Source organism: Stegodyphus dumicola, chromosome X2 (assembly GCF_044657685.1).
Source record: "Stegodyphus dumicola isolate Sdum_Otavi_A_Nest chromosome X2, ASM4465768v1".
NCBI lineage: Eukaryota > Metazoa > Arthropoda > Arachnida > Araneae > Eresidae > Stegodyphus > Stegodyphus dumicola.
The window spans coordinates 25,224,981-25,251,966 of NC_140781.1; the positions used below are offsets into that span (position 1 = coordinate 25,224,981).

The 26,986-nt window shown below is 30.2% G+C and overlaps 1 protein-coding gene across 1 annotated transcript in view; it reads left to right on the plus strand.

The window, feature by feature from the left end:
- LOC118200678 (uncharacterized) overlaps positions 1–18,076 on the plus strand; it is a 62,092-nt gene extending 44,016 nt beyond the window's left edge. Inside the window, exon 4 of the mRNA XM_035372637.2 lies at positions 1,506–18,076. Coding sequence (XP_035228528.2) covers positions 1,506–1,524 — 19 coding nt within the window. The 3' untranslated portion in view covers positions 1,525–18,076. The remainder of the gene's footprint in view (positions 1–1,505) is intronic.
- Positions 18,077–26,986: the final 8,910 nt, after the last annotated feature.

Below are 26,986 nucleotides of genomic sequence, written 5' to 3' on the forward strand. Positions count from 1 at the left end.
TTTTTTCATTAATTGTAATGCTAAGTCCTTCAAAAACCGACTTCTGTTTCTGGTTGGTGGATTAGCAGTTGAATGTAATATAATTCAAGCATTTATTACAGCAACATTCAGTGCAGGAAAGAAAATTACCATTGGCCACCTCCTTGTTATTCTGGCAATTGAATAATTGGCTGATATTTCATCCCTCATATCCACTGCTCCTTTAGTCATATTATAAAAACATATAATACCTGACGTATTTTCTCCAATAGTATCATCTATAGTATGATCGTTATATAATGTTGAAAGCATAAGAACAGTTTTTCCTTTTTTAGGAACAACAGGAATTAATGTTTTATCTTTTTCTAAACCAAAACAGCGTAGAAAATATTCCTAGTTTCATCTTCAGTTTCCAAAATCCAATCTTCATCGCTTTCAAATATCTCTAATAAATCTCGCATGCGTTGCATCTCCAGTTCATAGGGACTCGTTCTTTTTACCATAATGCGGTTAGAAATTTCTAAGAATTTAATGTCAAGTACTTCAAAATCACTTGCGAGTAGAAATATTTACTGTTATACTCTGGAAATAAATTTATGAACTAAATATTCAGTTAGAAGAACACTTATGCGAACAGGCGCGTGGGGTGTGTCATACCCCAGTTCCAACAAAATACCGATAAATCTTTTTCTGAAACACACAGGCAAAGAAAAAGCGGTTCTGAAAGTCAACCAGAACTAGAAACTCAGCTACTGAAAGCAGCACAGAATTTCAGTTTCACAAGTTAGGAATATTCCACTTTTATATAGGGTTGGGGTATGATACAGCCCACGCGCTTTCCCGCCGGTAAAATATGCCAAGTTGTGGAGCTAAACTAAATGTATGAGGACAACTGATTTTACAGATTCTAGAGGATTTATAAATATTTTATAGCATAAGAGTAATTTTGTCATGTTAAATTCATAGCAAAGTTTTATGATGCATTGTGTATAACCATAAGTATCATTGTTTACTGTTTGGCCATGGTTAGCTTCAAATTCTATCTTTGAGAAATATTTGTTAAAGTATGTTAAGAATGTCAGCAAATTGTTGAGAGCTATGCATGTTCATTTTTTTAATGATCGAAGTTTTTATCGACTGCTTGCTTTCATGCACAAAATAACTAATACTTTGTTAATGTAAGAATTTGTGATAACTTAGGAAATACTTTAAATGAAAGTGTAAAATGTAATTTTAAAATGCTAAGCTTCTCTCATTTGAGTATTATCAAGTTATTGTTACATTTGCTTATTAGATCAGCAGAGCTAGACTAATCTTTGAACCCATTATAAACAGTGATTAAATCATATTTGTAAATTGCATTTTGTCATATAGGTCTTAGCATTTTAAGTATCATTATGATTTTTTTTTTTTTTGTGTGTGTGTGTGTTTAATACTTTAAAAATTTCAAGCTGTAAGCCTTCTGTTATAAATTTATTGTTATTTGTTTAATATAGCATTTACAAATAATTGTTTTCCTGTCATAGGTTCAGCTGGGATCTGTAAAAAATTGACGCATTTTCATGAAAAATGAAGATGAAATCTGCAAAAAATATGTGTATGCAAGATAAGGAAATTGAAATGTGTTTCAAATTTGAAGTTATCTTTGTTGGATATGACAAAAGATCGTTTGTAAATACCTTGAATGTGTTCTCACCGTATTTTTTTGGTAATGTTGCTTGTTGCAAAATTTTTTGTTGCAGTTGAATTTGTTAACGTTATATGTTATGACCTTTACAATGGGCCCACCTTGAGAATTTAATACCGTAGATTTTTGTACCTCAGTATTTTTTCTGTAAAATTTTTCAGTTTTTGTTAGATTTATATATGTTTGCCTTTTAACTGTCATAATAGTTGAAGATATAACAGTATGAATATTTATGTGCCAGGGGCATGACAAAGCCAAAAGCTGTTTGTTGCGTTAACTGAATGATTTTCATATTTAGTATTGATAAAGGTGATTGCATTGATCACATTTCTGGCTTTTCTCTAAAACTAATTTCAATTTAATATTGCATTTGCCAAATTTTAAAATCCCAATGATAATTTGATTTTCTCTTGTAATCCCACAAATATTTTGATTGGGTACATATTAGCACCGAACACACTCCAAAAGGGACGTGTGTTTTTTTAATCATTTTTATTCTTGATAAAGTGAGTGTATTTATGTATGAGATGCATACCTCTACTTTACTTTACTGTTCAAAGAGTCAGAGAAGAGTGGATGCTCTCTGAATTGTATAGAGAGGGGTGCATGCCAGTATATGTTGTTTCGAAAACTTTAACTAGCATGATCAAAGTTGGAAATATTTTTGGTGGCCACTCTGTATTAAAGTTAAAACTTTATAAATAAAAATATTTTTGCAAATTGGTTTAAAATAGCTTTTATTAGCACTAATTTTGTTTTAGTACTAAACATACTTTTAATCAATTTGTATAAAAGTACTGATGATTGCTTTTAATTTCCAATCATCATAAAACTTAAAGATTAGTGTTATCCAAATCATCCTTTTTTCCCACTAATGTAAGTTTTTATCATATTTGCTGCTTTCTTATGCATGTCTTCTCTTAGTAATGACTTAAAGTAGAATTACTTGAAGATTCACATTCCATATCCTCATTTCATTAATAGGGATCAATGTGGTATGTCAAAAAGTTGCATTGTTCTTTGTTTAAATTTTATCAGATGTGCTAAAGAAAACAGAAATTAGTAATATGCAGTGTTATGGTTTTTAGGATCAACTGTGAATGTGGACAGGGATCCTTTTAGCATTTAGTTCATTTGGCATGTTCTTATGTGGTCTTTGATCTAAGATGTTACAATTTCTGTATTTATCAATTCTGCTGTTATCATACTACTTAAACAGTAAAGTAAAATATAAGTACTTATATTTTTTATTTTTACATTTAGTATTTAAATTATTTTAAATTTAGTTTTATAATTTAAATCATGGAAAATTCTGTCTAATGTTGGTATTTTTGATTGACACACACAAAAATTGTTTTCATTCTTACAAACTAATGTAATATAAAATCTGATGTTCTATAAAATAAGCTATTTTTTAATTCGTATATCTATTATATTAAAAATTGTAGGTGATTTGTGACATTTTCATGGTATCCAAAGTTTTTGGATTCTCAAGTAAATTTTATACTTGCCATTTTAGTTCTATAATCATCTTAGTTTTTTAAGCATTGTTCATCATTTTGTCCATTAGAAAAAAATGTAACTTTTGCTCCTTTTTAATTTAGTCTTATGACCTTTCTCTCACTGTTCTCAAGTAACTTTGGCCTTTTTTAAATATTACTATTAGATGCATTTTTACATACATTTGGCTGTGAGAATCATTTTCTTTTTCTAGAAAAAAAAAAAAAAATGAAAATTTTTCTCATGGGGAAATATACAGCTTATCGTCATGAAAATTTAGTGAAAATGTTGTTAAAAACACATATAGATGGCATATTAGGTAAGAAATAACAAAATTAAAGCACTTGGAAAATTTATTTTTAAATAAAGTAAAAATATTTTGGGGGGGCGGAACCTAGAGTTATTTTTCGTTGTTCGTTCTTGTTTCTTCACTTGTTATTAATAGTAAATTTTCTGTGAAGGAATGTGCATGCCAGATTGTGGGAATGGTTTTGTATCACAGATACTAAATTTAATTTTTTAAGCATCCTTCACCAACTCATGAAGTTATAATGCAAAGAGTGATGATCCCTTAGTATCTGACCCTTAATATCTAGTGGTGTTGCTTACTGTGTATGAGAATTGAGATTAAGGCTGTGTTCTGATGGCGGCATAGAGGCGTAGTCATAAGGGCATAAAATACGGGAATTCCGTTCATGCGAGAATGCGTTGTAAGCTGTGGCCAATGAGAGAAGCTAAATTTGCGTATGCGTGGATGTGTCTACAACTTTCCTGCGCTGGTCTCCTGCTCAATTGATTTCCCGCTTTCGCTCTGCTTGTTTTGTAGCAGCGAAATCTATTGTAGAACACCATTTCATTTTAGCTTTGCTCTGATTGGTCAACGCTTATCCCAAACTCTGCGTAAAGTTGAAAACTTTGAACCCTATGCTACGAGCCCTAAACCAGATTTTGTGACGTAGCACAGACTGGTTGCCTTGGCAATGGAGCTTGGCTTTAACCACTTATGCCCTTTACGTCCCCGTCTGAACGAAGTGTCAGTCAGGAAATGGTAGATTAGAATAGGTAATGAGTGTTTTGTTCCATTAACAAGTATTGACATATCTACTGTCGCCAGACACCATTCCATTTTTAACCAAGAGTATCTGGGAAATGATATTAGAGGGTCTTGGACCCTTTTCCACCAACTACAAAAGATTTATCGACTAAACATGTTTCTGCTGTATGTAGGTGTAGTAACTAAGAACACCCAAAGCTTACACAGATTCAGGCTTTTTCTAACTAGTTTTTATTTCCTGTTTTAAAGAACTTAATATTGTGTATTTTTTTATGCATCATTTCTTTATTAGTTGCTTGCATTTACTAACAGTTACTAACTTTCACCCTAATTTTACTCACTCATTCCTTCCAAAAGAAAACTACATAGTTCTTTATTTCCGAGTCATTTCTGGCTCATCAAAATTATCTGTTTCTTGTACAGCATGATTACATGTATTTAGCACTGCATAATTAACCATTTTTCGCTTTTTATATCATCTTTAGCTTTTCTAGAGCTGTATCATACTTAGATGCAAATGTATACCTAAAAGTTTTCCATAACTCTTCTAATAAATAAAATACAATATGAAGGTCATTCTGAAATTTTTTAGTTACTGCTAAAATGGTACAAAATAAATGTAATTAAACCTAATTGTTCAAAGTAGCCCTTTCCAACATCAATGCACTTTAGTCGGCAGATTTTTCAGAGATAAATGCTTCAAGGTAACCATTTCTTGGAATTGATGCTTATGAACCATAATTAATCATATTTCAAATTAAAAATAACCTTTTGATAAATTTTGTTTTAGATTAAAAAATAGCGAAAGGTCACAATGCAAGATCAGAATAGTAGGGTGAATGTTCTGTCACTTAGACGTGTTTCTGTTCAAGACAATCAACTGTCAGTCATATTGAATGAGAAGATGAATTATTATGGTGAAGCAAGAGTCCCTTAATATCTACTTCTTGATGAATTTATGGAAGACATTTTGTGTACCATTTAGCTCTAAGTGTCTGCTGGCCATTTTATTTGATGGCTTTGACCCTTGAAGAAAAAGGCATATATTACTTTTTTCATTGCCCATTGTCTTTTCACCATTGTAGGTTAGGGGTCATCCTCAAAGATTCATAATTCACTTTTTTGGTGTGTTGAAACTAAAAAGAAAAAAAAAAAAAAACCATGTAGCACATCACAAAACTTCACTAGATGTTATATTGGAAATAATGCGTCCTCCATCATTCTTTTGTATGGAGAATTTTTTTATTCATTTTCTGGGACTAAGCAGCTGTCGAAGGTCTTTCTGTACACTTTCCATTTAAAATAATTTTACCTTTTAAATTTTCTAAATCATATGAATATAGAGGCAGAAGATGGAGCGTCATTTCCATGTGCTAATTTGAGGCATTGAAAGCATTCTTAATTTAAATCGTAAAACATAAACTGACAATGGTTTCACTTCAGCCTCCTTTTTTTTTAAATTTATTCTACAATGGATAATTTATTCTACGACAGGTAAATTGCAGTTGCTGTCATAAATTATAATCTGTGGACATATAAAAGTTTATACATCTAAAAAATAATTTTAATGCATATTGGCTGTCACTGTCTAAAAACATTTATGAGTGATGTATGTATTGGATCTTTGCTTAGAATTGGGTTACTTAATTATGACAAACCGCACAAGGGTAATCTTCCTAAGCTCTGTCTGATTTTGAGGGCAAACTCTTTAAAAATTAGAATTTATGTGTTTTAAATTATTTTTCCCTAATGCCAACCTCTTGAGAAATCTTTTGGTTTGTTATATTTAGGGTAAGACATAATGTATATTGACAAAAAAGAAATGGAAGTTGATCAGAAGTAGAATGGTGTTGATGACAACAGCAGAGAAACGTTTAAATTAATTTACTCGACAGATGCTATCCAATGCAGTAAATGAGTCTGTAAGCATATTTGCTAATTATATTGTGCATCTGTAATCACAAGCACTCCTACATCAGCTTTGAAGCTAAACTTTTTGGTAAGCTTCTCTAAAAAGACAGATATTTTAGAAGGTGAGATCATTAATAATTGTAAGCAATTTCATTACAGAAATATTCTATTCTGTCAAAAAAACAAAAAAAGTCTCAAAGGCAGCTATTCAAATCCTATTAATAACATTGATGCTGAGAGATATTTTACTAGTATAGATGTGAGTTAATGACATAGACTGTAGTAAAAAAATATTAAAACTACAGGAATGTTAGGTTTCAATAAATTAAAAAAAATAATTATTCATCTAGTGTATTTGAATACAATAAGTTTTGATTGGTATAGTTTCTAGTGAAGGTGGCTGCCGTATTGTTAGGTCCAGGTTTGAATCCCAGAGATGGCTTGGATGTTTTTAAGTATATAGGCATGGGTGCACTTAAATACTGGCGAGCCAAAGGTATTTCACAAGAGGTTTTAGTTCTAGGGAAAAAAGGTGGGAGATCTTTAGATCAGTTCTAGTGAGATTCTCTTTCAAAATTCTTCTCACCACTAAGGTGCTCAAAGCCCATATCAACATTAGAGGCCACAGCCCTGCGGTCCTGGCCTTGATAAAATTCATAAACCTGATTTGATGTTATTATGAGGTGTGTGTGATAAGTCACAGCTCGCAGTAAGTTCCGAAAACTGGTTTGCATTTTCCCCCACCTTTTTATGAATAATGCAAGATTTTCATTTTTGATCTTTTTCTTTTGTGAAATTTACCTTTTTTGAATATGAAAATAGTGTATACTTGCTTTTTGTGTAATATTTAATGTTTGAAAATTAAATATGGGAAATAGCAGTGTACATATTTAATACTTAGCGGGATTCATTTGAAAAGTGTCTAGATACTATTTTTGGTGTGGGCTTTTGCATATCCTTAAGCATGAATGAGTAAACTTTTCAAATGTGTAAAATAGAATTCTAAAATGCAATAAAGATTTGGCCTTAGAAATGCTTTTCTGACAGATGGATGTCTGTGACTGCAGTAGGAAAGACAGCATTCAAAATGCCTAATTCAAGTGTCAAATGACAAAGCTCTGTGGCACAGAAGTAAAGCGCAAAGAAATAGAGTAAAAGGTTCCGAGTTTAATCCTTGGACAATAATGAGAAGTAGAAAAGTGTGAATAAGCTTTTTTTTGCCTCCTACAATTTTATTTTCAGTGTGTAATTTTATGTACATTGTCTTATTTTTCAGTGTATTGACAATGATGCTGGTCCAGTGTGCTTATGCTGGTGCATTGCACTGATGTCAGTATGAGTAGATTCATTTTTCTTTTTCTCCTTGCTTTAAGTAACAGATTTGATGACAGGGACCTAATCAGTAATTATATTTTCTCTTGTAAAAAATCCTTGTTTTTAAGCCAATAAAAACAAGAAGTTGGCTGTAATTATTGTTTATGAAAAGGATTTAAATTAATTTGAAAAGAGTGACTCTCATTTGGATTATAATTGTATTTATTTCCTACTAAAGCATCTGTTAGATAATTAGAACCAAATGAAGGTGCACTGCTTAATACAGATTCTGCATGTGCTACTGTACCAAGAATTACTGAACTAAGTGCTAAAAGGTTTGATCATTGTAGTAAAGGGACTAAACCTTTGAAAGTTTTTACTCTGAAGCTTTTTAAATCAAATCAGAGGAGAAATTAGAAATTTACATTTATCAGAGAAATTGACCTTATATTTTCATAGGGTCGAGTGGTCACCAGAAAAGTGTTTCTTCCATTAACAGAAGGAACTAGAACTAACTTCTTTCATTCTTATATAGTCTGTATCTCAATTGAAATTTGCATGTATGTAGAAAATCAGTACAGGAAGGGGAAAAAAGTTCTTTTTACCTTGATTTATTTAAAATGTTCTGTATTCCATCACTTTCTTACCTTCCCTTTTTAATTTTGTGTAAGTATTTCCCCTGCAGTTTTCTGTAGTCTGTATTCATCTGTACTTTGCTGTCATCATTATGGTGCCAATTTTGCCCGAGATCAGCTGCTGTTTTACTAAAAAAACATTTTTTTTAATTGCTTGCCGGTGCCTTTTGTTTATTTCATTCATTTTTTCCAGTGAGATTTTTTATTTCAATCCAGGTCATGTAAATAAAATATTTTATTGACAAACACTTGAAATTATAACTTTGTGAAAAGAAATACTGTAGCAATAATGGTACGTTGCAGAAAGATTGAATAGTAACCATTATTGCTCCTGTGATTTATTTAATTGTAAAAATGTATTTCTTTATGTCCGAAAAATGAACAATTTTGTTGTGTATTTGTGTGTGACTGGAATAAAATTGTGCATATTGTAGTGTTAAGTTTTAGTTGATTTAATTTTGATTGCTGCCAGTTTCGGCTATTTTTCTATTTTCGTTGAGTTTTATAAGTGGAATAAATATATTCAAAGTAAAATCAAAAAATGAGAAAAACATCTGTAATTCATCTATTACTACGATCATACTAAATTTTAATTATGTGCAATATTAGAACAGTACAGAGATTAATTAAAGTCCTGGGCATAAGAGTTTCATCTTGAGCTATAATATGAAAACAGTTGAGCTATAATATGAAGTATTAATTTTTTTTTTTAATTTAAAATTATGCAGTGTAAAATGCATTAATCTGTTTTACTTAGTAAGCTATTTTCCAATAATTTTGAATTCCTGTATCTGATAAAGTGTTTTAAAGTTTATGGTCATTCTAATAGTGAAAAATTGAAATTATGTAGTGTTTTTGGATAGTCCTTTCAAACAGTGACAGTTCTGTATTTTCCTTTAACATTTTCCTAATTCTGTTGTGTGTGTGATTCCAAACTAATTTCAAGATTTTAAGTGATTATTTTGTAAACTTTCTAAGCTTGCACCGGCAAAAAATATGTTCACGATGTTCTGACATAAATCATCACTACCATTATTATCTGAAGTCTGCTGAGGTCTCTTAGACTCATTATTATTATTTTTTAAAGTAGGAAGGCCTGAAAAATTAACCAAGCATTTGAACTTTGTTGCTTTTATGTTAGCATACTAGCTGGGTATACTGACCACAAGGAGTTGTGAGGTGAACACTTTTAATTCCTTCTGCCACTTGAAGGGGAACTGTAAGGAGACGGCAAGACCCAGTCAGCAAAATGAAGGTGAAAATAAGTTACCTAAAAATGAAATAAAACCTTCTTGATTGGCATACGAAACGACTGCATACAAAAGTTTGAACATAACCAAAAAATGCTACTTTCACAGACACCTATCTGCTTTGTCATTTGAAGCTACAATCTTAGCTCTTATTAAGAAAGGAAAGCAATGGTAACCCAAGAAGCTACTTTTTGTTTAACCTAAAACATTTGATTTTAACTACATTCAGATCATGTATGCCCTTTAAAAAATAAGTTAGCCTTAACCACATTTTAGTTAGAATGATTATGTATGAGACTCCAGGGTCTTTTTTTGGGGGGGGCTAGAAAAATTAAACTGTACTTTTATGAGGAATCATGAGATGACTGGAAGAATGGTAGCTTCCATTTGCTAATTGAATGTGCTGAATAATACATCACTGTGACACATGGGTGACATGCCTTTAATTTTAAACTGTGTCACAAAAAACCTTGCAAAATTTTTTGTTCTTTTGGTAGTAAAAACCTGTTAATCTGACATTTAACTGTTCAGCAGGTCCAGTGATCCAACATCTTTTTCAGCAACATTCCTATCGAAAGGTGATGCTATTACGAATTGTTTTCGCAATTTTTGAAAAGGCTGAGCAGTTGCTTCACATCTTTTTGCCATTTTAAGTTAGTTTAAAATTTTCCCTTTGTATTATTTGCTTTCATATCTTCATTTAAAATATTTTCAAAATTTGGTAAACATTTTGGAAAGGAACGAAGCAGAAACATGGGACTTTTTTTTTTAACTTGCTTAAGTTTGAAAGATTGTCTTTCGCAACAGTTGTAGAGTATGTCTTGCAACCTTTGATCTCAAATTGAGAACATTCAGTGTTCACTTTCTGCTAGAGTGGAATCTAAAAAAATAGGTGAGCTTTGTGCATTCATCAGGACTTAATTTCCAAATTTATAAGTGCCAGAGTCCTTTGGGTTGTTCAGAAAGACGAACAAAAATAAGATAATAAATAAAAAAAATCCTCAATATTAAATGAAACATAAAGAGAAAAATGAAGTAAAATTAATGACAAATAGTTAAACAATAAAACAAAATGCTAGATCTCATCTCATTTAGAACTTTATAATTACAGTTTCTCTTAAAAACTTAAAACGTGAGCTGGGCTGCAGAAGTCTGGAAATTTATTGTATTATGTTTTCTTTCAAGGTATAATAAAAACACAAATTCTTTTTCACTAGTGAAACGAGAATGCTAAAAACAGTATGAGAATATGGAAGAAAATTTTAATGGAAAAGTTTACATATAAAAACAAACGAGTCAAATACTCTCCTGATATCAAATCATTGCTGATATAATTATAGCTATCAAGCAGAATGCATGACAAAGGGAGGGGATTTGCCCCTGAATCCAAAGAGTGATCTGTAAGCTTAGAGGGAGAAAAGTTCTGAATAGATAAGTATTTTTATCCCCCCATATTCAGTGTTACATCTGTTCAAAAAGACCATAAATGCTCTTCCATGTGGAAGGCACCAGTGTTGTACATGTCTGAGCTATTTTCCTTAATATTTTACTACTGTAAGTCTATTATAATATTGTGATTTGGGAGCATAACAAGATAGTTCCCTCTTTCCTGTCTCCCTGTGAATACCAAATCTGTGGATACTATAATCTGTGCTATTACTTTAGGGAGCGAAAATTTGCCATTTACAAACAAGCCATAATAAATTTATTTCCCTTCTTGCAGTTTAAATTTCAGTATATGGTTGAGCCTTTTTTTTTTTTTTTTTTCCTTGTTTTAAATGTCTGTTTTTACTCAAGTTTGTTTCCTAGGTAAAAATAAGCATATGCATTCAGAAGTTAATATCGACTTCCAGGTTTTATTTATTGCTATCAGATGGGTGCTTTCTTATTATCTGTGCCTTCTACTGAAAAGTTGCAAAGTGGTTGGTGACTTTTGAGAGAAATGTTTGACTATGCTCATGTCTGTTTCAATGATGCATCTAGTGCTGCCTTTTTTGTAAACAATCTTTTCTTAGAAGATATGCATACTCCTTGGAGGTTATTATACCAGTTTATTGTATAATCCCACTTATTCACAGAATTTCAGTAACATATTCCTTTGTTGATCAATAAATAAAGCGAATGACAGTTGCTGATGAGATTTTTAAGCCAGTATTAACCTGCATTCTGACTGCAATTTTTCGCATTGCACATTCGGTTATTTGAGAAGTACAACTTCATATGATGTTAATTTGTGCATTTTTTTTATTGCTGGACAAAACACCCTATATCTGAAGAAATGCAGCGCTTTCTTTTTGATTAGCTGGCAAACACCACAATCGCATTAGGATTTGTTACAACACAAACAAAAGTATGAAATGCACAAAGAAATGTGTTTTTTCAAACACATATGGGCTACATTGGCGCATAAATATTTTCTGGCAGCATCGTGGGTTGTTCCATAAATATTTATTAGTGACACACTGTTATTGCATCATTAGTACTTTTTCACAGTTTTTGTGAAGAGATTTTTTAAATAAACAAGTGTGAATAATCAGAAAGATACCATGAGATGTTATGAAATCAGAAGAATTTTCTGTTGAAATTATGATTCAGTTTTTAAAAGAAATAAGTGCCTGGGCTCATCTTATTTAGGGCTATGGTGTACTCCAGCTGCAACTATGATTTATCTTTGAAGCTAAGGAGTATCGAAGCCTTGCTGTGGTAGGCCTATTAAATATGTTTGCAGAATTATCAGATGCATTATTTTTTCATTTCTCAATGCATTCAGTAAAAAAAAAAAATATTGTTTGGTTGCATTTACAATTTTGTCTGATTCATCATTCAACTGTTTCATTTTGTAAGCTCTCCAAATTAAAGCTAAAAAAAAGATCAACATTGAATGCTTTATTTATTTATATGTTGTGGTTCTTCCTTACATCTTTAACTAATTCTGAGAAAACATTTCTGATATTAAAAATCAAAAGCAGCTTCCTAATGTAATCTTATTACAGAACTCTGATTCCAGTCTCATGTAGTACCAGTGGAATATGGCTTTACCCATACAGCCAATAGAAGAGAAATGAAATTTAATTTCTTAAGATTTTTCGGGTGCTCCATCTGACATCGGATTGAAAGAAATTGAATTCCACTACTGTACTTGATTATTTGGCATTGCAAAAATCCAGATGTGCTAGATTATTGGACTTTTACTGTGTATGAAAATATTTAAATAATTCATTCTGTGGAAATTTACATACTGATTTTTCATCATTTTTATAATTATTATTTTTTCTGTTCTAATGTGTTTGCTGCTGTTTATGAGAATGTCAACTCTGGTACTCCTTTTCCTAGCATTTTTTAATATTGTAATCTTTGTTAGAAGCATCTCTTTTTTGAACAGAAATGGTAAAAACTTGCAACCGTAAATGGCAAATTAAATTACTGTTTAATTTTGAGTAGTTTTGAATTATTTTAAATTTTATGTACAATCTGATTTTTTTTATATTAAGTGGCTAATATTTATTTCTTTGTGACTACATGCCTCATTATGAAGAGCATTTCTGTGTATTAGGAACACAGCGGATAATATATAAAATGAAAAATATGAATTGAGTAACCCTGAAAATAATAGTTAAGTATTCTAAAATGGTAATCTAGCTAAAGGATGATTCGTTAAGACAAAACATGTGATGACTATTTGCTTAAAGTGAGGGACACTTTCATGTAGCCCTTTCTAAGAGGACTTGGTTAACCCTGTGCTTCCTGGTGCTTTGCTTGGATTTGAATCAAATATCCTGTATTCAGCAGCCTTATCCATTCTGGTGGGAAGTCTAGGTGAAAGATAGTTTAGTCAGAACAGTGTTCTCCAGCGGTGTTTTCGTTTGCATTTAAGAGAGAACCGGGATTTTAGCATTTTATTGCGATGAGTAGCCATTTAATTTATTATTAAGCTTCATTTACTTTTTGTTGATGAAAATTTGTGTTGCCTTATGTGCAAGTTGACTGCTTTGAAAACTATTCCCATGTCCAATGATATCAGATATTAAACTAGAATGAAGAACTGTGCATGTGGAAGAAATGTAATCCCCATATTTTTCATTGTGCTTAGTTTAGTTTTACACATTTGGGTTTTTTTCAGGTTGTGTGCATTATTATATAGAATAAAGGACATTTAATTAAAATTTTAAGGAAATTTACTATATGAAGTAAAAATAAAGAATCAAAAATGTTTTAGAATGAAGCATGCAAATAAATTAGATAAAAATTTGTTGAATATCCTTTTTAAAGTTTTAGAAAGGAAAACTCATAAAGTTGCAAAGAACTCTTTGTAATTTTTTAAATGTTCAGGAAATAAATTTTTATTCAGTGCATATTCTGCAACGTTGTGTAAATGATACATGTATATAATATAGGATAAAAGAAAGGTAATATAAAATAGTAACTAATCTGTAATAGCATTTTAACTTTGCATTTTAACTGTTCCCATATGCTGATGCTGAGATTTGTCTCAATATATTTTTGTCAGACAAGAAAACAGAAACTTTTTCTTTCACTTAGCAAGTAACGTTTTATACCTTTTAAGAGGTCTTTTTAAATTCTGATTGGAAGCTACATTTTTTTCAGCAACATTGACTTCTAAATAAGGTACAGTTTTAGATTATTACACGTGTTTCTGTTTTGAAGTTCTGCAGATTTAATTTTAGTACTTAATTATTGCAGCTAAGAGATTTTATGATATATTAAAAAGTAACTTTCACTAACTTTGTTGAATAATTAGAACTGACATTGTTGAATAAATTTAGGTTATCAACATTTAATGTATTATTACTTATAAATTGATAAAAATTTTAAATTTTTTTGAGAATGTGGTAAATATGAAACAGGAATAATATGAAATAATTTTGAATATTAGTAGAGAAAATGATAAAAACTATGTGTTTAAGCGAGTGTTAATGTTAGAAATTACGAAAAGTTGTGATTTTAGATAATGTTCTTATCAATATTAAAATATAAATGATTTAAAAATTGAATAATTATAAATTTAAATATGGGTAGTTAATTAAAAAGTGAAATGCAGGAAAAGTTATCTGAAATAATCTGATAATAAAATTAATCTGACTGTTTGTTCTAGTTACATAAATTAATAATTATTTCTAAGAAGTAGACTATGATGTAGATAGGAGCATTGGTTCAGAATAACAGGGGTGCTTTTTCTTTCTGAATTAATTTTTCCTTTTACCCTCTCTTACAATAAAAGATGAAGGTTACCATTTATAAGAATGCGATATTTTTTATAGAATCTTTATTTTGGAATATTTTAATGCAGTTCTCAATTGGCCAGTTTTTATGCAAGGAATGGAGGCCATTTCAAGTAACACGCCAGGTCAGTTACACATACGTAATTTTTATATGGGAATGTTTGTTTTTAGAGAATGGTGGGGACTTCTTAAAGTAAAATTAGGAATTTGAAGTCAAATATAAAAAGAATGCAACCATATTTTTAAAACAGATTGTTTATAATATTAAAAGGAAGATTATAATTATAAAAATTAGAATGTTATACATTTTTTCAATTTTTTACATTGTATTGAAATAAGTAATGGTTATGAGAAATTTTTCAATACATGATATTCTTTCACAGGGGATTAAGGCTTCTGTGGAAAAATTTTTTTTGCAAAAACAAAAAGGGACTTTTTGAAATTGGACTGAATATCAGAATTTTAATGAGACTTAATTGTTTAATTTTAAAAACATAGGCTCAAAATTTTTATTCTGTATCATTTAAAAATATTATCTAGTTTGAAATTTCATGATTTTTATTTTACACATTATGTTATTTCTCTTCTTTAAAAGCTTTTCAGTTGTCAAACCTTTTTTCTCTGTTAAGGAGGATATATAAGATAAAATACTAATTAAAATTTACGGTAGCCTTAATTCTTCTTTAAATGTAGTTATTTCTTTCTGTCCTTGAAAAATAGTAGCTGCTCAGATTAGCCCTCCCTACAATGCATCATTTCAGAATTAATTCTCATGATTCTTGCATAATGCTAATGACACAGACACATAATGCTGTAGCCAGTCATATTCAAATTTAGGAACCAAGATCAGTCAATATGAAGCTGAACCAAAACTAAGCTAGTCTTTTTCAGATTTTCGAGGTATCATCTGTAGACTTTTTCTCTGCTTTGCAAGAAGCTGGTTGCATGCTGCGCTTCTGTTCTTCAAATATGTAGCAACAATATTAAAAGCATTTGTCACTGTTTCAAGAACAGATGTACTTTTTAAGCCTATTTAACTGTGTTTAACTGAAAAATTTGTTTTATCAGCAATAAATGAAAATATTCAATTGACCATTCATTAACCCGTTCGCAACGAGCACCTGTGTTACCGAAGCGTTCTTTTGGGACGGCGCATTAACCGGATGCGTCGTCCTGTACGGGCAATTTATGCTGCTAAGCCTAACTTTGGAAAAAAAATCGTATAAATGAAATTTTTTTCCCAATTTTGGGTACGTTATGAGAAGAGCATTCAGGTAGTCGTCAGAATTAGTTTTAAGCCTTTATTATTATATTTTCCTTAAAAATTTTAAAAAATACTTATTCCAGAATAATATAATTTTTTCCTTATCCCACAAATAAATATATATGGAAAAATATCCAAACACTCGCAGATTTTTATTTAACACAACACATAATTAAAATTAAAAAATATTAAAACTGTCTTTCATAAAAATTCAACGAGCAAACACCGAAAAGTAAGCAATGTTTCAAAATGAGACAGTGTATGATATTCTTTGAAACATGGTTGTACGCAATGGTAAACATGGTAAACGTCCAACGTTGCATTAGTCACAGGAATATTTACTCAGCAAATTTGACTCCCTTTAGCATTTGTATATGTTCTATGGTCAGATAGTGCTTTCGTTTTGCCATTTAAAAACAAAACCTTTCGCTAAGCGATATAAAATATTCGTCTCAATGCCGGGAAACTCAAAGAGTAATAAAAAAGTCTCTAATGACATCTACTCCACTATAACCGATAAAAAAATAAGAAAAATTAATAAATTAAAAGTATTCCAGAGCATCGAGAACATGTTCATTTGTTTATATAAAATGACGCAGTGAGAGCCATTACATTACTCAACACTAACGAATTAGTGATTATATATATTCTATGTTTAGATACTGCTTTTGTTTGCCTTTTAAAAAAATACGTTTTGCTGATGATTAAAAATATTCATCTCAAAGCACGAAAAATCTAAGAATAGTAAAAAGAAGGAAGAATTTAAGCGTAATAAAAAAAATCTCGAATGGTAAAACATCTATCTCTCTATATTGCAAAAATAAAAAGTACCTCAATGCAGTGAGAGCATGTGCATTTGTTTATATCAAATGATGCAGTTAAAGAGACATTACATTGCTCAACAACCACCCATAAATCTCACTCTCATTCTGAAACAAAATACCAAAAATAAAAATCATTGCATAAGAATGAAAGTAAACATACTTAACTTTTGATATATTTCCCCATAACAGGCATACAGCTACATCTAGCAGCAATGAAAAATAATAATTAAACGTTCTATCTGAAAAGTCAAATGTGGTATGCCCGGCCGGTAGAGTGAATTAAATGGCGATTCAAATATGACACACCCTGCCGTGAGGTAATGTTCGCTGCTGATGCACATATGACGCACCCGTACTGAACGGGTTAATGGTTCTTAATCTTTATTCCACATCACCATCACCTAAATTCTTACATATATGTAAGTTAAGAAATAAGTACTCACTTTAATTCGCAATAGCCTATTGACTTTCATATTTAAATTGGTTATTTTCCCTTTTTATTTTAAATGTAGTAACATGTTTATGGTAAATCTTTCTAAACTGCATTATTTCAATATCTTTTCTCATGGTTCTTATATAATGCTTCAGCCAACTGTAACATTAAAAATTTTGAACTGTAACTTAACCAATCAAAAGGAACCAAAACTGAATAAGTCTTAATTCTGACTTTCAGGATATCATCTGCATATTCGTTTTCCACTTCTCTATCCCACTAGCTTCCTGTCATCACTTTTCTTAATAAATGCAAGTGCATCAAAAAAATGTAAGCGCTCATTAAAAAATGCATGTCTTGTGCCAGCTTAGCTGTGTGTGTGTCAAGAAATAAAATGTATGTATTTTAAGAAATGAAATGTTAATGTATGCAACATTTTCTGCTATATCTTTTATGCATCATCACTGTGTCATAATATCTAAATTATAACATATATATATATATATAAATGTTTTCCCTGCAATAAATTGCTAATATTTGGACAAATCAGTACTCTAATTCATATTTTTTTGGGTGTGTTAGTTTGTGGTGTGTTCTAAAGGTACGTTTTGATGTGAATAATTGCTTGTTGTGAAAGTCTTTTTAAAAAAATTGTCTTATATATGTTCACACATGACAGAATCACAAAAAGTACTTTGTAGCAAGCTCATGCATTCCTTTGAAATTAAATTCAAGACTAAAGTGTTGAGGTGTTATTCAGTCTCTGCAAATGGTGGGCTCTTCTGACATGCAATTAAGTTTTATACTTAAAAAAAGTCTGTAGAGAAATTTTATCTTTCATGTAAGATTTTCCAGATGCTTTATTTCAAGAGTGTGTGTAGTTGGGTGCATTATGTAATGCTGTTGGGTGGATTATGGTGTCATTATTGGATAAACATTTTAATAATGGTAATAAGTGGAGAAAATAAAAAGTTTTAACTCTCAAGTTGTGGAGCCATTTATTTCAGTTGTGTGCTGTTTTGATTTCATATTTTCCCATCTGCTACTTTCACATTGCATTCTTTGATGATTTTGAAAATATATAATCTGTGCTGAATATTAAAATATATGTTAAAGCAAAATATTCAAAAGCAGTATGGTAAAGGCTATAAAAGTTTCTTTTGTATATAGTGCATATGAAATGCATGCATACTATAAATACATGTGTATACAGTGCACTGCCACTTAGTGGTTTAGAACTTCAGAGGTTCTTCCACTGAGGCACGTTAAACACCATCTCTTTTGTTGCCGGAAGTATGCCTTTCTCATCAACATTTCAGAGTATCCTTTGACTCTCTGAGCATTTTCTGAATATCAGTACTAAAATACAAAGCTTTTACATTTTCATGATTACTCATGGAGTTCTTTCATAGTAATAAAAATGGGCAGAACTTATGCTATCACCAAATAAAGCTATGCTTCATGCTCATGGGATTTTTTTTAAGTGTAGGGGGTTTTGATCATGTGAATGATTAGGGCCACATCTTACTTGGCTAAGAGATTAGCAGACTGCATTCTGAGGATTTTACATAATAGTAATAAATAACGTGCTATTTTTTTTTTTTTTTAATAGTGCTTAGTTTTAAAAATAATCTGAGAATTTAAACAAAAAATGGAAAGCATTTATTTATGTAGCAGAAACGATAACGAATCTAAAAATGGATGAGGAAGGATAGGAATTATATTTTTTCTAGTTGTTTAATGATAAATAGTTTTCCATCCTTTTCTATCATTAACTAAGTGAATATCAATTTTCTAGTATGTGAAAATAATGATTTAGTGTAAGCTCTGTTAAAATGAGATATCTATCAAGGAGATGCAATAATCAATAGTTTTTTGTTGAAAATTATTGAAATAGGAATTTAAAGATACTCTTCTTCCTCGTAGAAATAATAAAATATTTTATTATATTCTTCATTTGTAGCTTTAGAACAACTGTGCTGCATTTCTTTAAGGAAATCTTTGTCCTTTTTAATTAATATGAGCTTTCTTATATGTTAATTGTATTTGGGAGGGGCATAATTTTAAAAAATCCATGTATTTATAGCCACATATATATTGGTATTTTTATATACCAACACCATTGAAAGATAGATGCATATTAATGCAGTGGTACATATTAAATTTTTATATAATGCCAATGGAAGCATTATGATCTATATAATGTATAAGAAACTGTAGATCAGCTGCACTGGAATTTTATTTTACTAATGCAAAGTAATGCTTTAAAGTATGATTTGATTTAACCAAAAGAAAGATTGAGATTTAGAGAGATATTCACTGTACCCAGTACTGAATTTTCATGATGGATATTTTAAAAGCAGTGCTCAGAATAATCCTCTTTATTTTATTTATTTTTTTTTATGGAAAAATCTGTTAATATATAAGTGAAGGCTGTTTATTGATATCAGTAAAACTATAATGTATTCTCATCTGTTGCTGAAAATGTCAGCTTTTGAACTTGATTCATTGTCTCCTTTAACAAAAAGTTTTATCGGAATAAAATATTTAAAATATGAACAAGTCTTGATTTACCTAGGATGGTATGATGGTTAGCGAAGGCTGGCTGATATTCTAAATTCCAGCAATGTGTGTTTGAATCGTATGTAAGGCTTTGTTGTTTGTGTGTGTCCTTCCTCTCCTTGCAAGTGTAGTAGCAGTCTTATCACTTCTAGAGCACACAGAGCAGTGTTCTTTGTGATGAGATGGTAAATGATATTTGGGTTTTGCCATTCTTGATGAATGGCTTCAAATAAATGCCCAGTAATTTGGGGAAAAGCATAAAATACATTGGGTAAAATTTTTACTTGTTTATTATGAGACCAGCAACCAAATTATGCACAAATGAATTTCCTTGACAGCAAACGAGATAAAGTATTTGTAATGAGTCTATGATAATAAGAAGATGGCCTTAAAAAAAAAAAAAAAAGTATGTGTAGAAATCATTTTCACTAAAATTCTGGAGCATACATTGTTACAGTGCTATTGAAGGATGGTAAATGTTATCTCATTTCCAAATTATAATATTCTAAATGTATGTAAAATATTTTTGTTAGGCCTTGTTTTAGAGATCAGATTATAAAATCTGAGAAAAGGTTCTTTGAAATACTGAAAGTCTAACACTATTTTCTTAGAAATCACATGACCTTAAATGCAAAGTTGTAGTTAAAAATATGTAATAAGTTTGAAGAAGTAATTGGAATTGTGAGCCTCTAATTCATTCTCCTTTTTTCCAATTTGATGTATGCCTTAAGCCTTTGGGTACATTTGATGACTTAAACTTGTCATATACTTGTTTTGCCTAAGTTATGGATAATGAATCTTGATCATCATTCAGACTAGGACAAAATTAAACATGTACATTCTTACTAATTCAGAAGTCAAACAACAAAAATCAGCATTATATCTACAAAATTTCGGCGTGTTATTGTGTCTTAATGTACATTCTTGTTCATGGCAAAACTGATTGTTGTCAGTTATAAGAGCAAGTTTCTTTCGGTACTTCAGTGAATATTGTTTGTGAAAAGTCAACAGAAGAATTTTTTTCAAATAAATCTGTACCTTATTCAATCATTTATATATATATATATATATATATATATATGATGTCTGGCTTGCTGCCATGTTGGTGAATCCTCTTTCATAAGGTTTATAGGCACAACTAGTTTTGTTGGTGGTTTAATTTTTTTTAATAGAACAGTCAATGCATGAGGCTTCAGTGTTTTCTCATGCATAAATTAAGCACTTGTATGTGCCTTGTTTTCATCGGAAAGTAATCCATTATGGCACTCATCCCCTTTAGTAGATAACCCAGTATGCTTCATCATTAATTGATTAGCATAATCCAGTCCAGTATAGTCCAAGGGCTTATAATGATTATAAACATTGAAGAGAACTAGTAAATACCATGTGTACTTTCCACTAGCATTTTAACATAAAGCTATGAAAGTTTTTTAAATAGTCTCATAATTTTCCCTTCCTCGGCATGTTCAAAAAAACAAGCTACTCTAACTTTTAAAATGCATTCATCTGTACAGTGATTGTTTTCATCTTATTAATTGATTTGCTTGCGGATTTTGGGAGTGAGAATATTGAAGCATACTAGTGAAGAAAATGGATGCTGTGGATGGTTTTGAAGGTCAATCATTGCATGTGGGAAGACAGACCCAACAATGGTGATTATTTGGAATCTGTAGCAGATAACACAGACAGCAGTTCCAGCAGCACTGAATGATTTGAGGCTTAGGGAATAGCAGTAAATAAGTGTGATCATTCAGGATACATGAAAGCAGATATGAAGATATCGTATTGGATATTTCAATGTTAATATTACTGTGTATTCTTACTGGAATGCACATTTCTTTTTAAATCAGTAATATTGTGGTAGTTAAGCAGTTGTTTATTCATGAAGATTATTCATTTTTTATGTTCTTTGTAACCACATTCTTCAGAAATTAAATTATTTGCGTAACTCCTTTCAATTTTTGTAAAAAAAAAAAAGGGGGTGTGAAATACACCAGTTTAAAAATAGTAAATATAGCATTCATTTTATATAAAATATTCTGCATAGAAATTATAAATCTGGTAAAGTTTGCTAATTAGATATTTATATTTATCTTATTAAGATGATAAAAAAGGTCGCCCTTAAATGCTTTTTAATATCACATAAGTGGTATAAATCAGTAATATTTTCATAAAATAGTCTAAAATACATCGTAAAAGAATGCATTGGGAGTAACTAGTTACGAGGTTACTTGTACTGCAACCAATCAAGATTGTACAACAACGCTCACCCAGTAGTTACATCCCATCTCAGGCAGGGGTCATTGGTCTCGCAAGGATCAATGCATCACAGAGGGCGTGGAGTGGAGAGTTGAACTGGCCATGACACCAGTCTACTGAGAGCGTTGAAGCCATCTGCTTTCCAGGACAGTACTGACTGCCCCTTCCGGTATCTAGGTTGATATATTTTGTGCCCTCAGAGTTTTTACTATCATAGTACACTACTAAGCCAGTTCATGCTACCCCAGAGGGTCATTGGAAGTAAGCTTTGAAACGAACAAAAGAGATTTAAAATTCCAAGTACAAGGTTCATTTATCTTCGTGTGTTTTGGCATTAAAAACTTCCTATGCAGAGTCTGTGACTTGCCACAAACTAGTGTCGCCACTAGAACAAGATCTTTTTTTCTTTCAAATAACCATATGCTTAACCATTTCTTAGCATATTGCTGTTCAACGAAACTATAAGATGTTTAATGTAACTTTCAAATTTAATCAGTTTGTAATTGTGTAACAAACCTAACAGTTTAAAAGCAATAAATGCATTTCTTAATTATAATTTAATAATATATCTAGCTGTAAATTAAAATATTTGCAGCATTATTCTAATTACTTAAATGTTCCTAATACTATTACATACTTGATATAGAATCGTTTGCTTTAGATTATTATTTTTTGGTCATGTTTGAAATGAAATTTTTTATTGAACAGAAAAAGAACAATTTAGATCTGCAAAAGTTTTTTAAAAATTAATTTTTGGAAAGAATGCATGTGCAGTTTTCTTTCTATATATATATATATATATATAATATATAATGTTGTATGAACTTAAATCCATTTAGTGCGAATACAAGTTATTATTACTTGCGCAATTGCTGCAAAGTTAGTTAATAATAATTTATTTCCTAAACCGTATTGATTAATTGATTATATTATCTTCTAAGTTTAATTAAAGTAGAATTATTTTAAAAGTGTGCATCCATACTGGTAAGTTATATTTTGAAAGATGTTTTGAAGTAATTTGAAAGCAAAATGTTAATAATGTTTTAACGGGGACTGGAGTTAAATCATCACGAAGAATAATATTACAATTGTAAAAGTAAAAATTAAAACATGTAATTATTGTCATTGATCGGAAATTAGTTGACTTTTCAAGGGGAACAAACCAACTCCCGTTCAATGATCAATAATTGATAGAAATACGTAAATATGAAAGTGTTTCGTCTTTACTCGAGTTATAAATTAAAGCCAAACCGGCAATTCTAGTCAGGCCAAATATTTCCGCGAATAGTTGTTACTCAAAGAACTGATTCTCATGAAGCATTTTAGTCAATTCAATTTGGAGTAAAAATCAATTACTGTAGAGAAATCTTGTAAAACTCGAGTAATCGTCCCCGACACTATCATCTTTATGTATTTGAGTACTATATTATTTGTAGAAATTAAACATTGGAAATTGTCATTATGAAATCGAAATCAAAGTAAAGTTGAAATAAACATAGAAGATTATAAAAAAGATAAATAATGCAAACTTTGCAAAAACAAATCAAGGAGAACATAAAAATAATATTCTGAGTCAGACACGAAGAGAACACACTGCCAACTCCCCCACTAGAAAGAATGTAAGTTACTTAATACCTTTCTGGCCTTTATATCTTCATGTACATTCACTGATCTTATTTATATTATTTTTATGTTCTCTTTGATTTGTTTTTGCAAAGTTTGCATTATTTATCTTTTTTATAATCTTCTATGTTTATTTCAACTTTACTTTGATTTCGATTTCATAATGACAATTTCCAATGTTTAATTTCTACAAATAATATAGTACTCAAATACATAAAGATGATAGTGTCGGGGACGATTACTCGAGTTTTACAAGATTTCTCTACAGTAATTGATTTTTACTCCAAATTGAATTGACTAAAATGCTTCATGAGAATCAGTTCTTTGAGTAACAACTATTCGCGGAAATATTTGGCCTGACTAGAATTGCCGGTTTGGCTTTAATTTATAACTCGAGTAAAGACGAAACACTTTCATATTTACGTATTTCTATCAATTATTGATCATTGAACGGGAGTTGGTTTGTTCCCCTTGAAAAGTCAACTAATTTCCGATCAATGACAATAATTACATGTTTTAATTTTTACTTTTACAATTGTAATATTATTCTTCGTGATGATTTAACTCCAGTCCCCGTTAAAACATTATTAACATTTTGCTTTCAAATTACTTCAAAACATCTTTCAAAATATAACTTACCAGTATGGATGCACACTTTTAAAATAATTCTACTTTAATTAAACTTAGGAGATAATATAATCAATTAATCAATACAGTTTAGGAAATAAATTATTATATATAATATATATATATACATATAATATATATATATATGTATAATATATAATTTATTTCCTAAACAGTATTGATTAATTGATTATATTATCTCCTAAGTTTAATTATTTTAAAAGTGTGCATCCATACTGGTAAGTTATATTTTGAAAGATGTTTTGAAGTTATTTGAAAGCAAAATGTTAATAATGTTTTAACGGGGACTGGAATATATATATATATATATATAGATTTACTGAATGAAAAATGTTTGGGTATTACTGGCATAATTTTTTTTTTTGAATAAGTGTTAGTTTAATTAAAGAATGTGCATTTTTATTGGCATAGGTGTGCTGAATGAAAAATAGGGAATTTCTGCCATAGAATATATATATATCTTGTGTGTGTGTAATGAAACTGCGATTTGATGTCATGACACGACATGAATGATTTTATTATGATTGCGGCACAAAGAGGTAATGAAACTGCGGTTTGATGACATGAATGATTTGATTATGAATGTGGCTCAAACTTGCATTAAAATTTTTGGTGAAACAGGACTTTTCCCATGATTCACTATGAACATAGAATAGCAAATCTGTTTAGATTTCTTTATAATTAGAATAGGCCGAAAAATGTAATGAAAGCACAAATTTGGAAGCACTGATGTAAGGACGCTAAGATATAGAAATGCAGAAATACTGATGATGTAGATAGTTGATGCTCAGAGCATTCATGCATTTTGAAGAAGCAGCAGTTGAGCCGGATAAAATTCCATATTTATTTAAATTGTCATCTGTGGCCACAATTCACTTGGCACTCTAGTCGTGCCTAGTAAAAAAAAATTACATTTTTTATACTACAGCAATGGAAGCGAACATAGATGATAGCAGAAGCACCTTAACAGGATGAAAGCATAAGCGAGAAGAGAGAGAGTGTCGCATTACCTCAAGAAAAAGAAGGGAGGGAGTCAAAAATTTTTTGGTTTACAAATTATTTTGATTGGACTAGAGATATCTGCATTAAGGGTTATATGAGATTGCACGATTAATTTTAATGATGCAGTTTAGATTTATAGTGCTACTTTTTAAGACAGATAAGTCCACAAATTAAATGAAAATAAAAGAGGTTATAGCCAATTAAAATTAGAAGTTTGCTTTCATATTTTTTATCTTACACACATACACACATATGCAGTATTTTAATATGTACAAGATGGCCACATTTCAGTCAGTCCCAGTTTGTTCTTACTTCTATTTCTGACCAAATCTTTCTCTATTCATTCCAATCTGCTCTTACTGCATGTTTAACTTTTAGAAGTTGCAGTAGGACAGGTATTAAGACCTCACATCTGTAAAATTTGAGCCATGGGCCTTTCAAGTCTTAAAATGTGCAGACATGAGTTTTACATTATTATTTCTTTTATTATTACGTTACTATTATTTTTTATAGGGTGACTTTTAGAGGTTATTTGGTGCACCGTGAATTTAAAATTTACTTTTGAATCTATAAGAAAATGTTAGAACTGTTCAAGAAATGTTTAGTGATTAATTAAAAATTTTAGTTTTTATTTATGAAGACAGACATTTGCCGGGTGGTGATATTAAGTATTCAGAGACTTCCTGTCCCCCCCCCCCCCCGTCAAAGGGCTATCTTGTGATAGAATGTCTTACATGAGCACGAATTTGAAAATACTCTGATTCGAATAGGTGAAATTTGCTAGTGATAAAAATTTTTGTCTTTATTAGTTGCAGTGTGAATTATTTTCTGGTGTTCTTTGATAAATTAAAGTTTTCTTTTTTGTTAAGTTTGCTTTAGTATTTGTGAAGCATTTATATCAATTCATGTGTATTGAAGAATTTTTAATAAATTTGGAAATAAAGTAAATTATTTAACATTTAACAGTAGAAATGCAGTTATTATATATTCCTCTCTGCTTTTAAATTAAAGATGTTTTATGAATAATTTGTCTATTTCTATAGCTTTTATTTATATAATAAAGCAAGTTATATATAGGTTGAACATAAGAAGGTAATTTTAATTTTTTCTAGCATGCAGTTTAATGTTTGAATCAAAAATTTAGTTTACTTAAATTTTTTATACTGTATTTGCATTTTGTTTCATGTATGTTTTCTTTACTTTTATTATACTTGCATGATAGTTTATATTGCAGTGTAAAAACAAAAAGTCTGTCACCAGCTTTCGAAGAAAATGCTCCTTCTTGTCTTTTTTTTTTGGGGGGGTAGGGGTTCAGGAGTACATTTTATTAATCTGTCATAATTTCATATAGCCAAAAAATGTACAAAATTCATTTTCCCCAATTATTAATTGTACTAGTCAAGTAATTTGGTTAATTTTTTCATTCAAAAATAGTTTGAGCACTCTTGTATATGATGTTTTTGTTAACCTTCTATGTGATAATGCAATTGCAGAAAAATGATTGTGAAAAAATTACCCATGTGAAAAAATTACCCATTTTGTATGATTTAGTTTTTACTTCTGCATACATTAAATGTAAACAATACCAAATCACCATATATAAAGTACGATAATTTCTCGGTTTTAAAATCCATGGGCCAGTAAAATATTTTTCATGTGACTAGACTGAATTAGTAAGAAAACTAATTTTTAAGTTTTTTTTTTTTTTTTGTAAAAAATTGAATGTGTACTGTTCTTTTAATTACTGTGTTCTTAAATTAGTTTATAATAACAGTATGAAAAATGAGAAAGTCATTTAGAC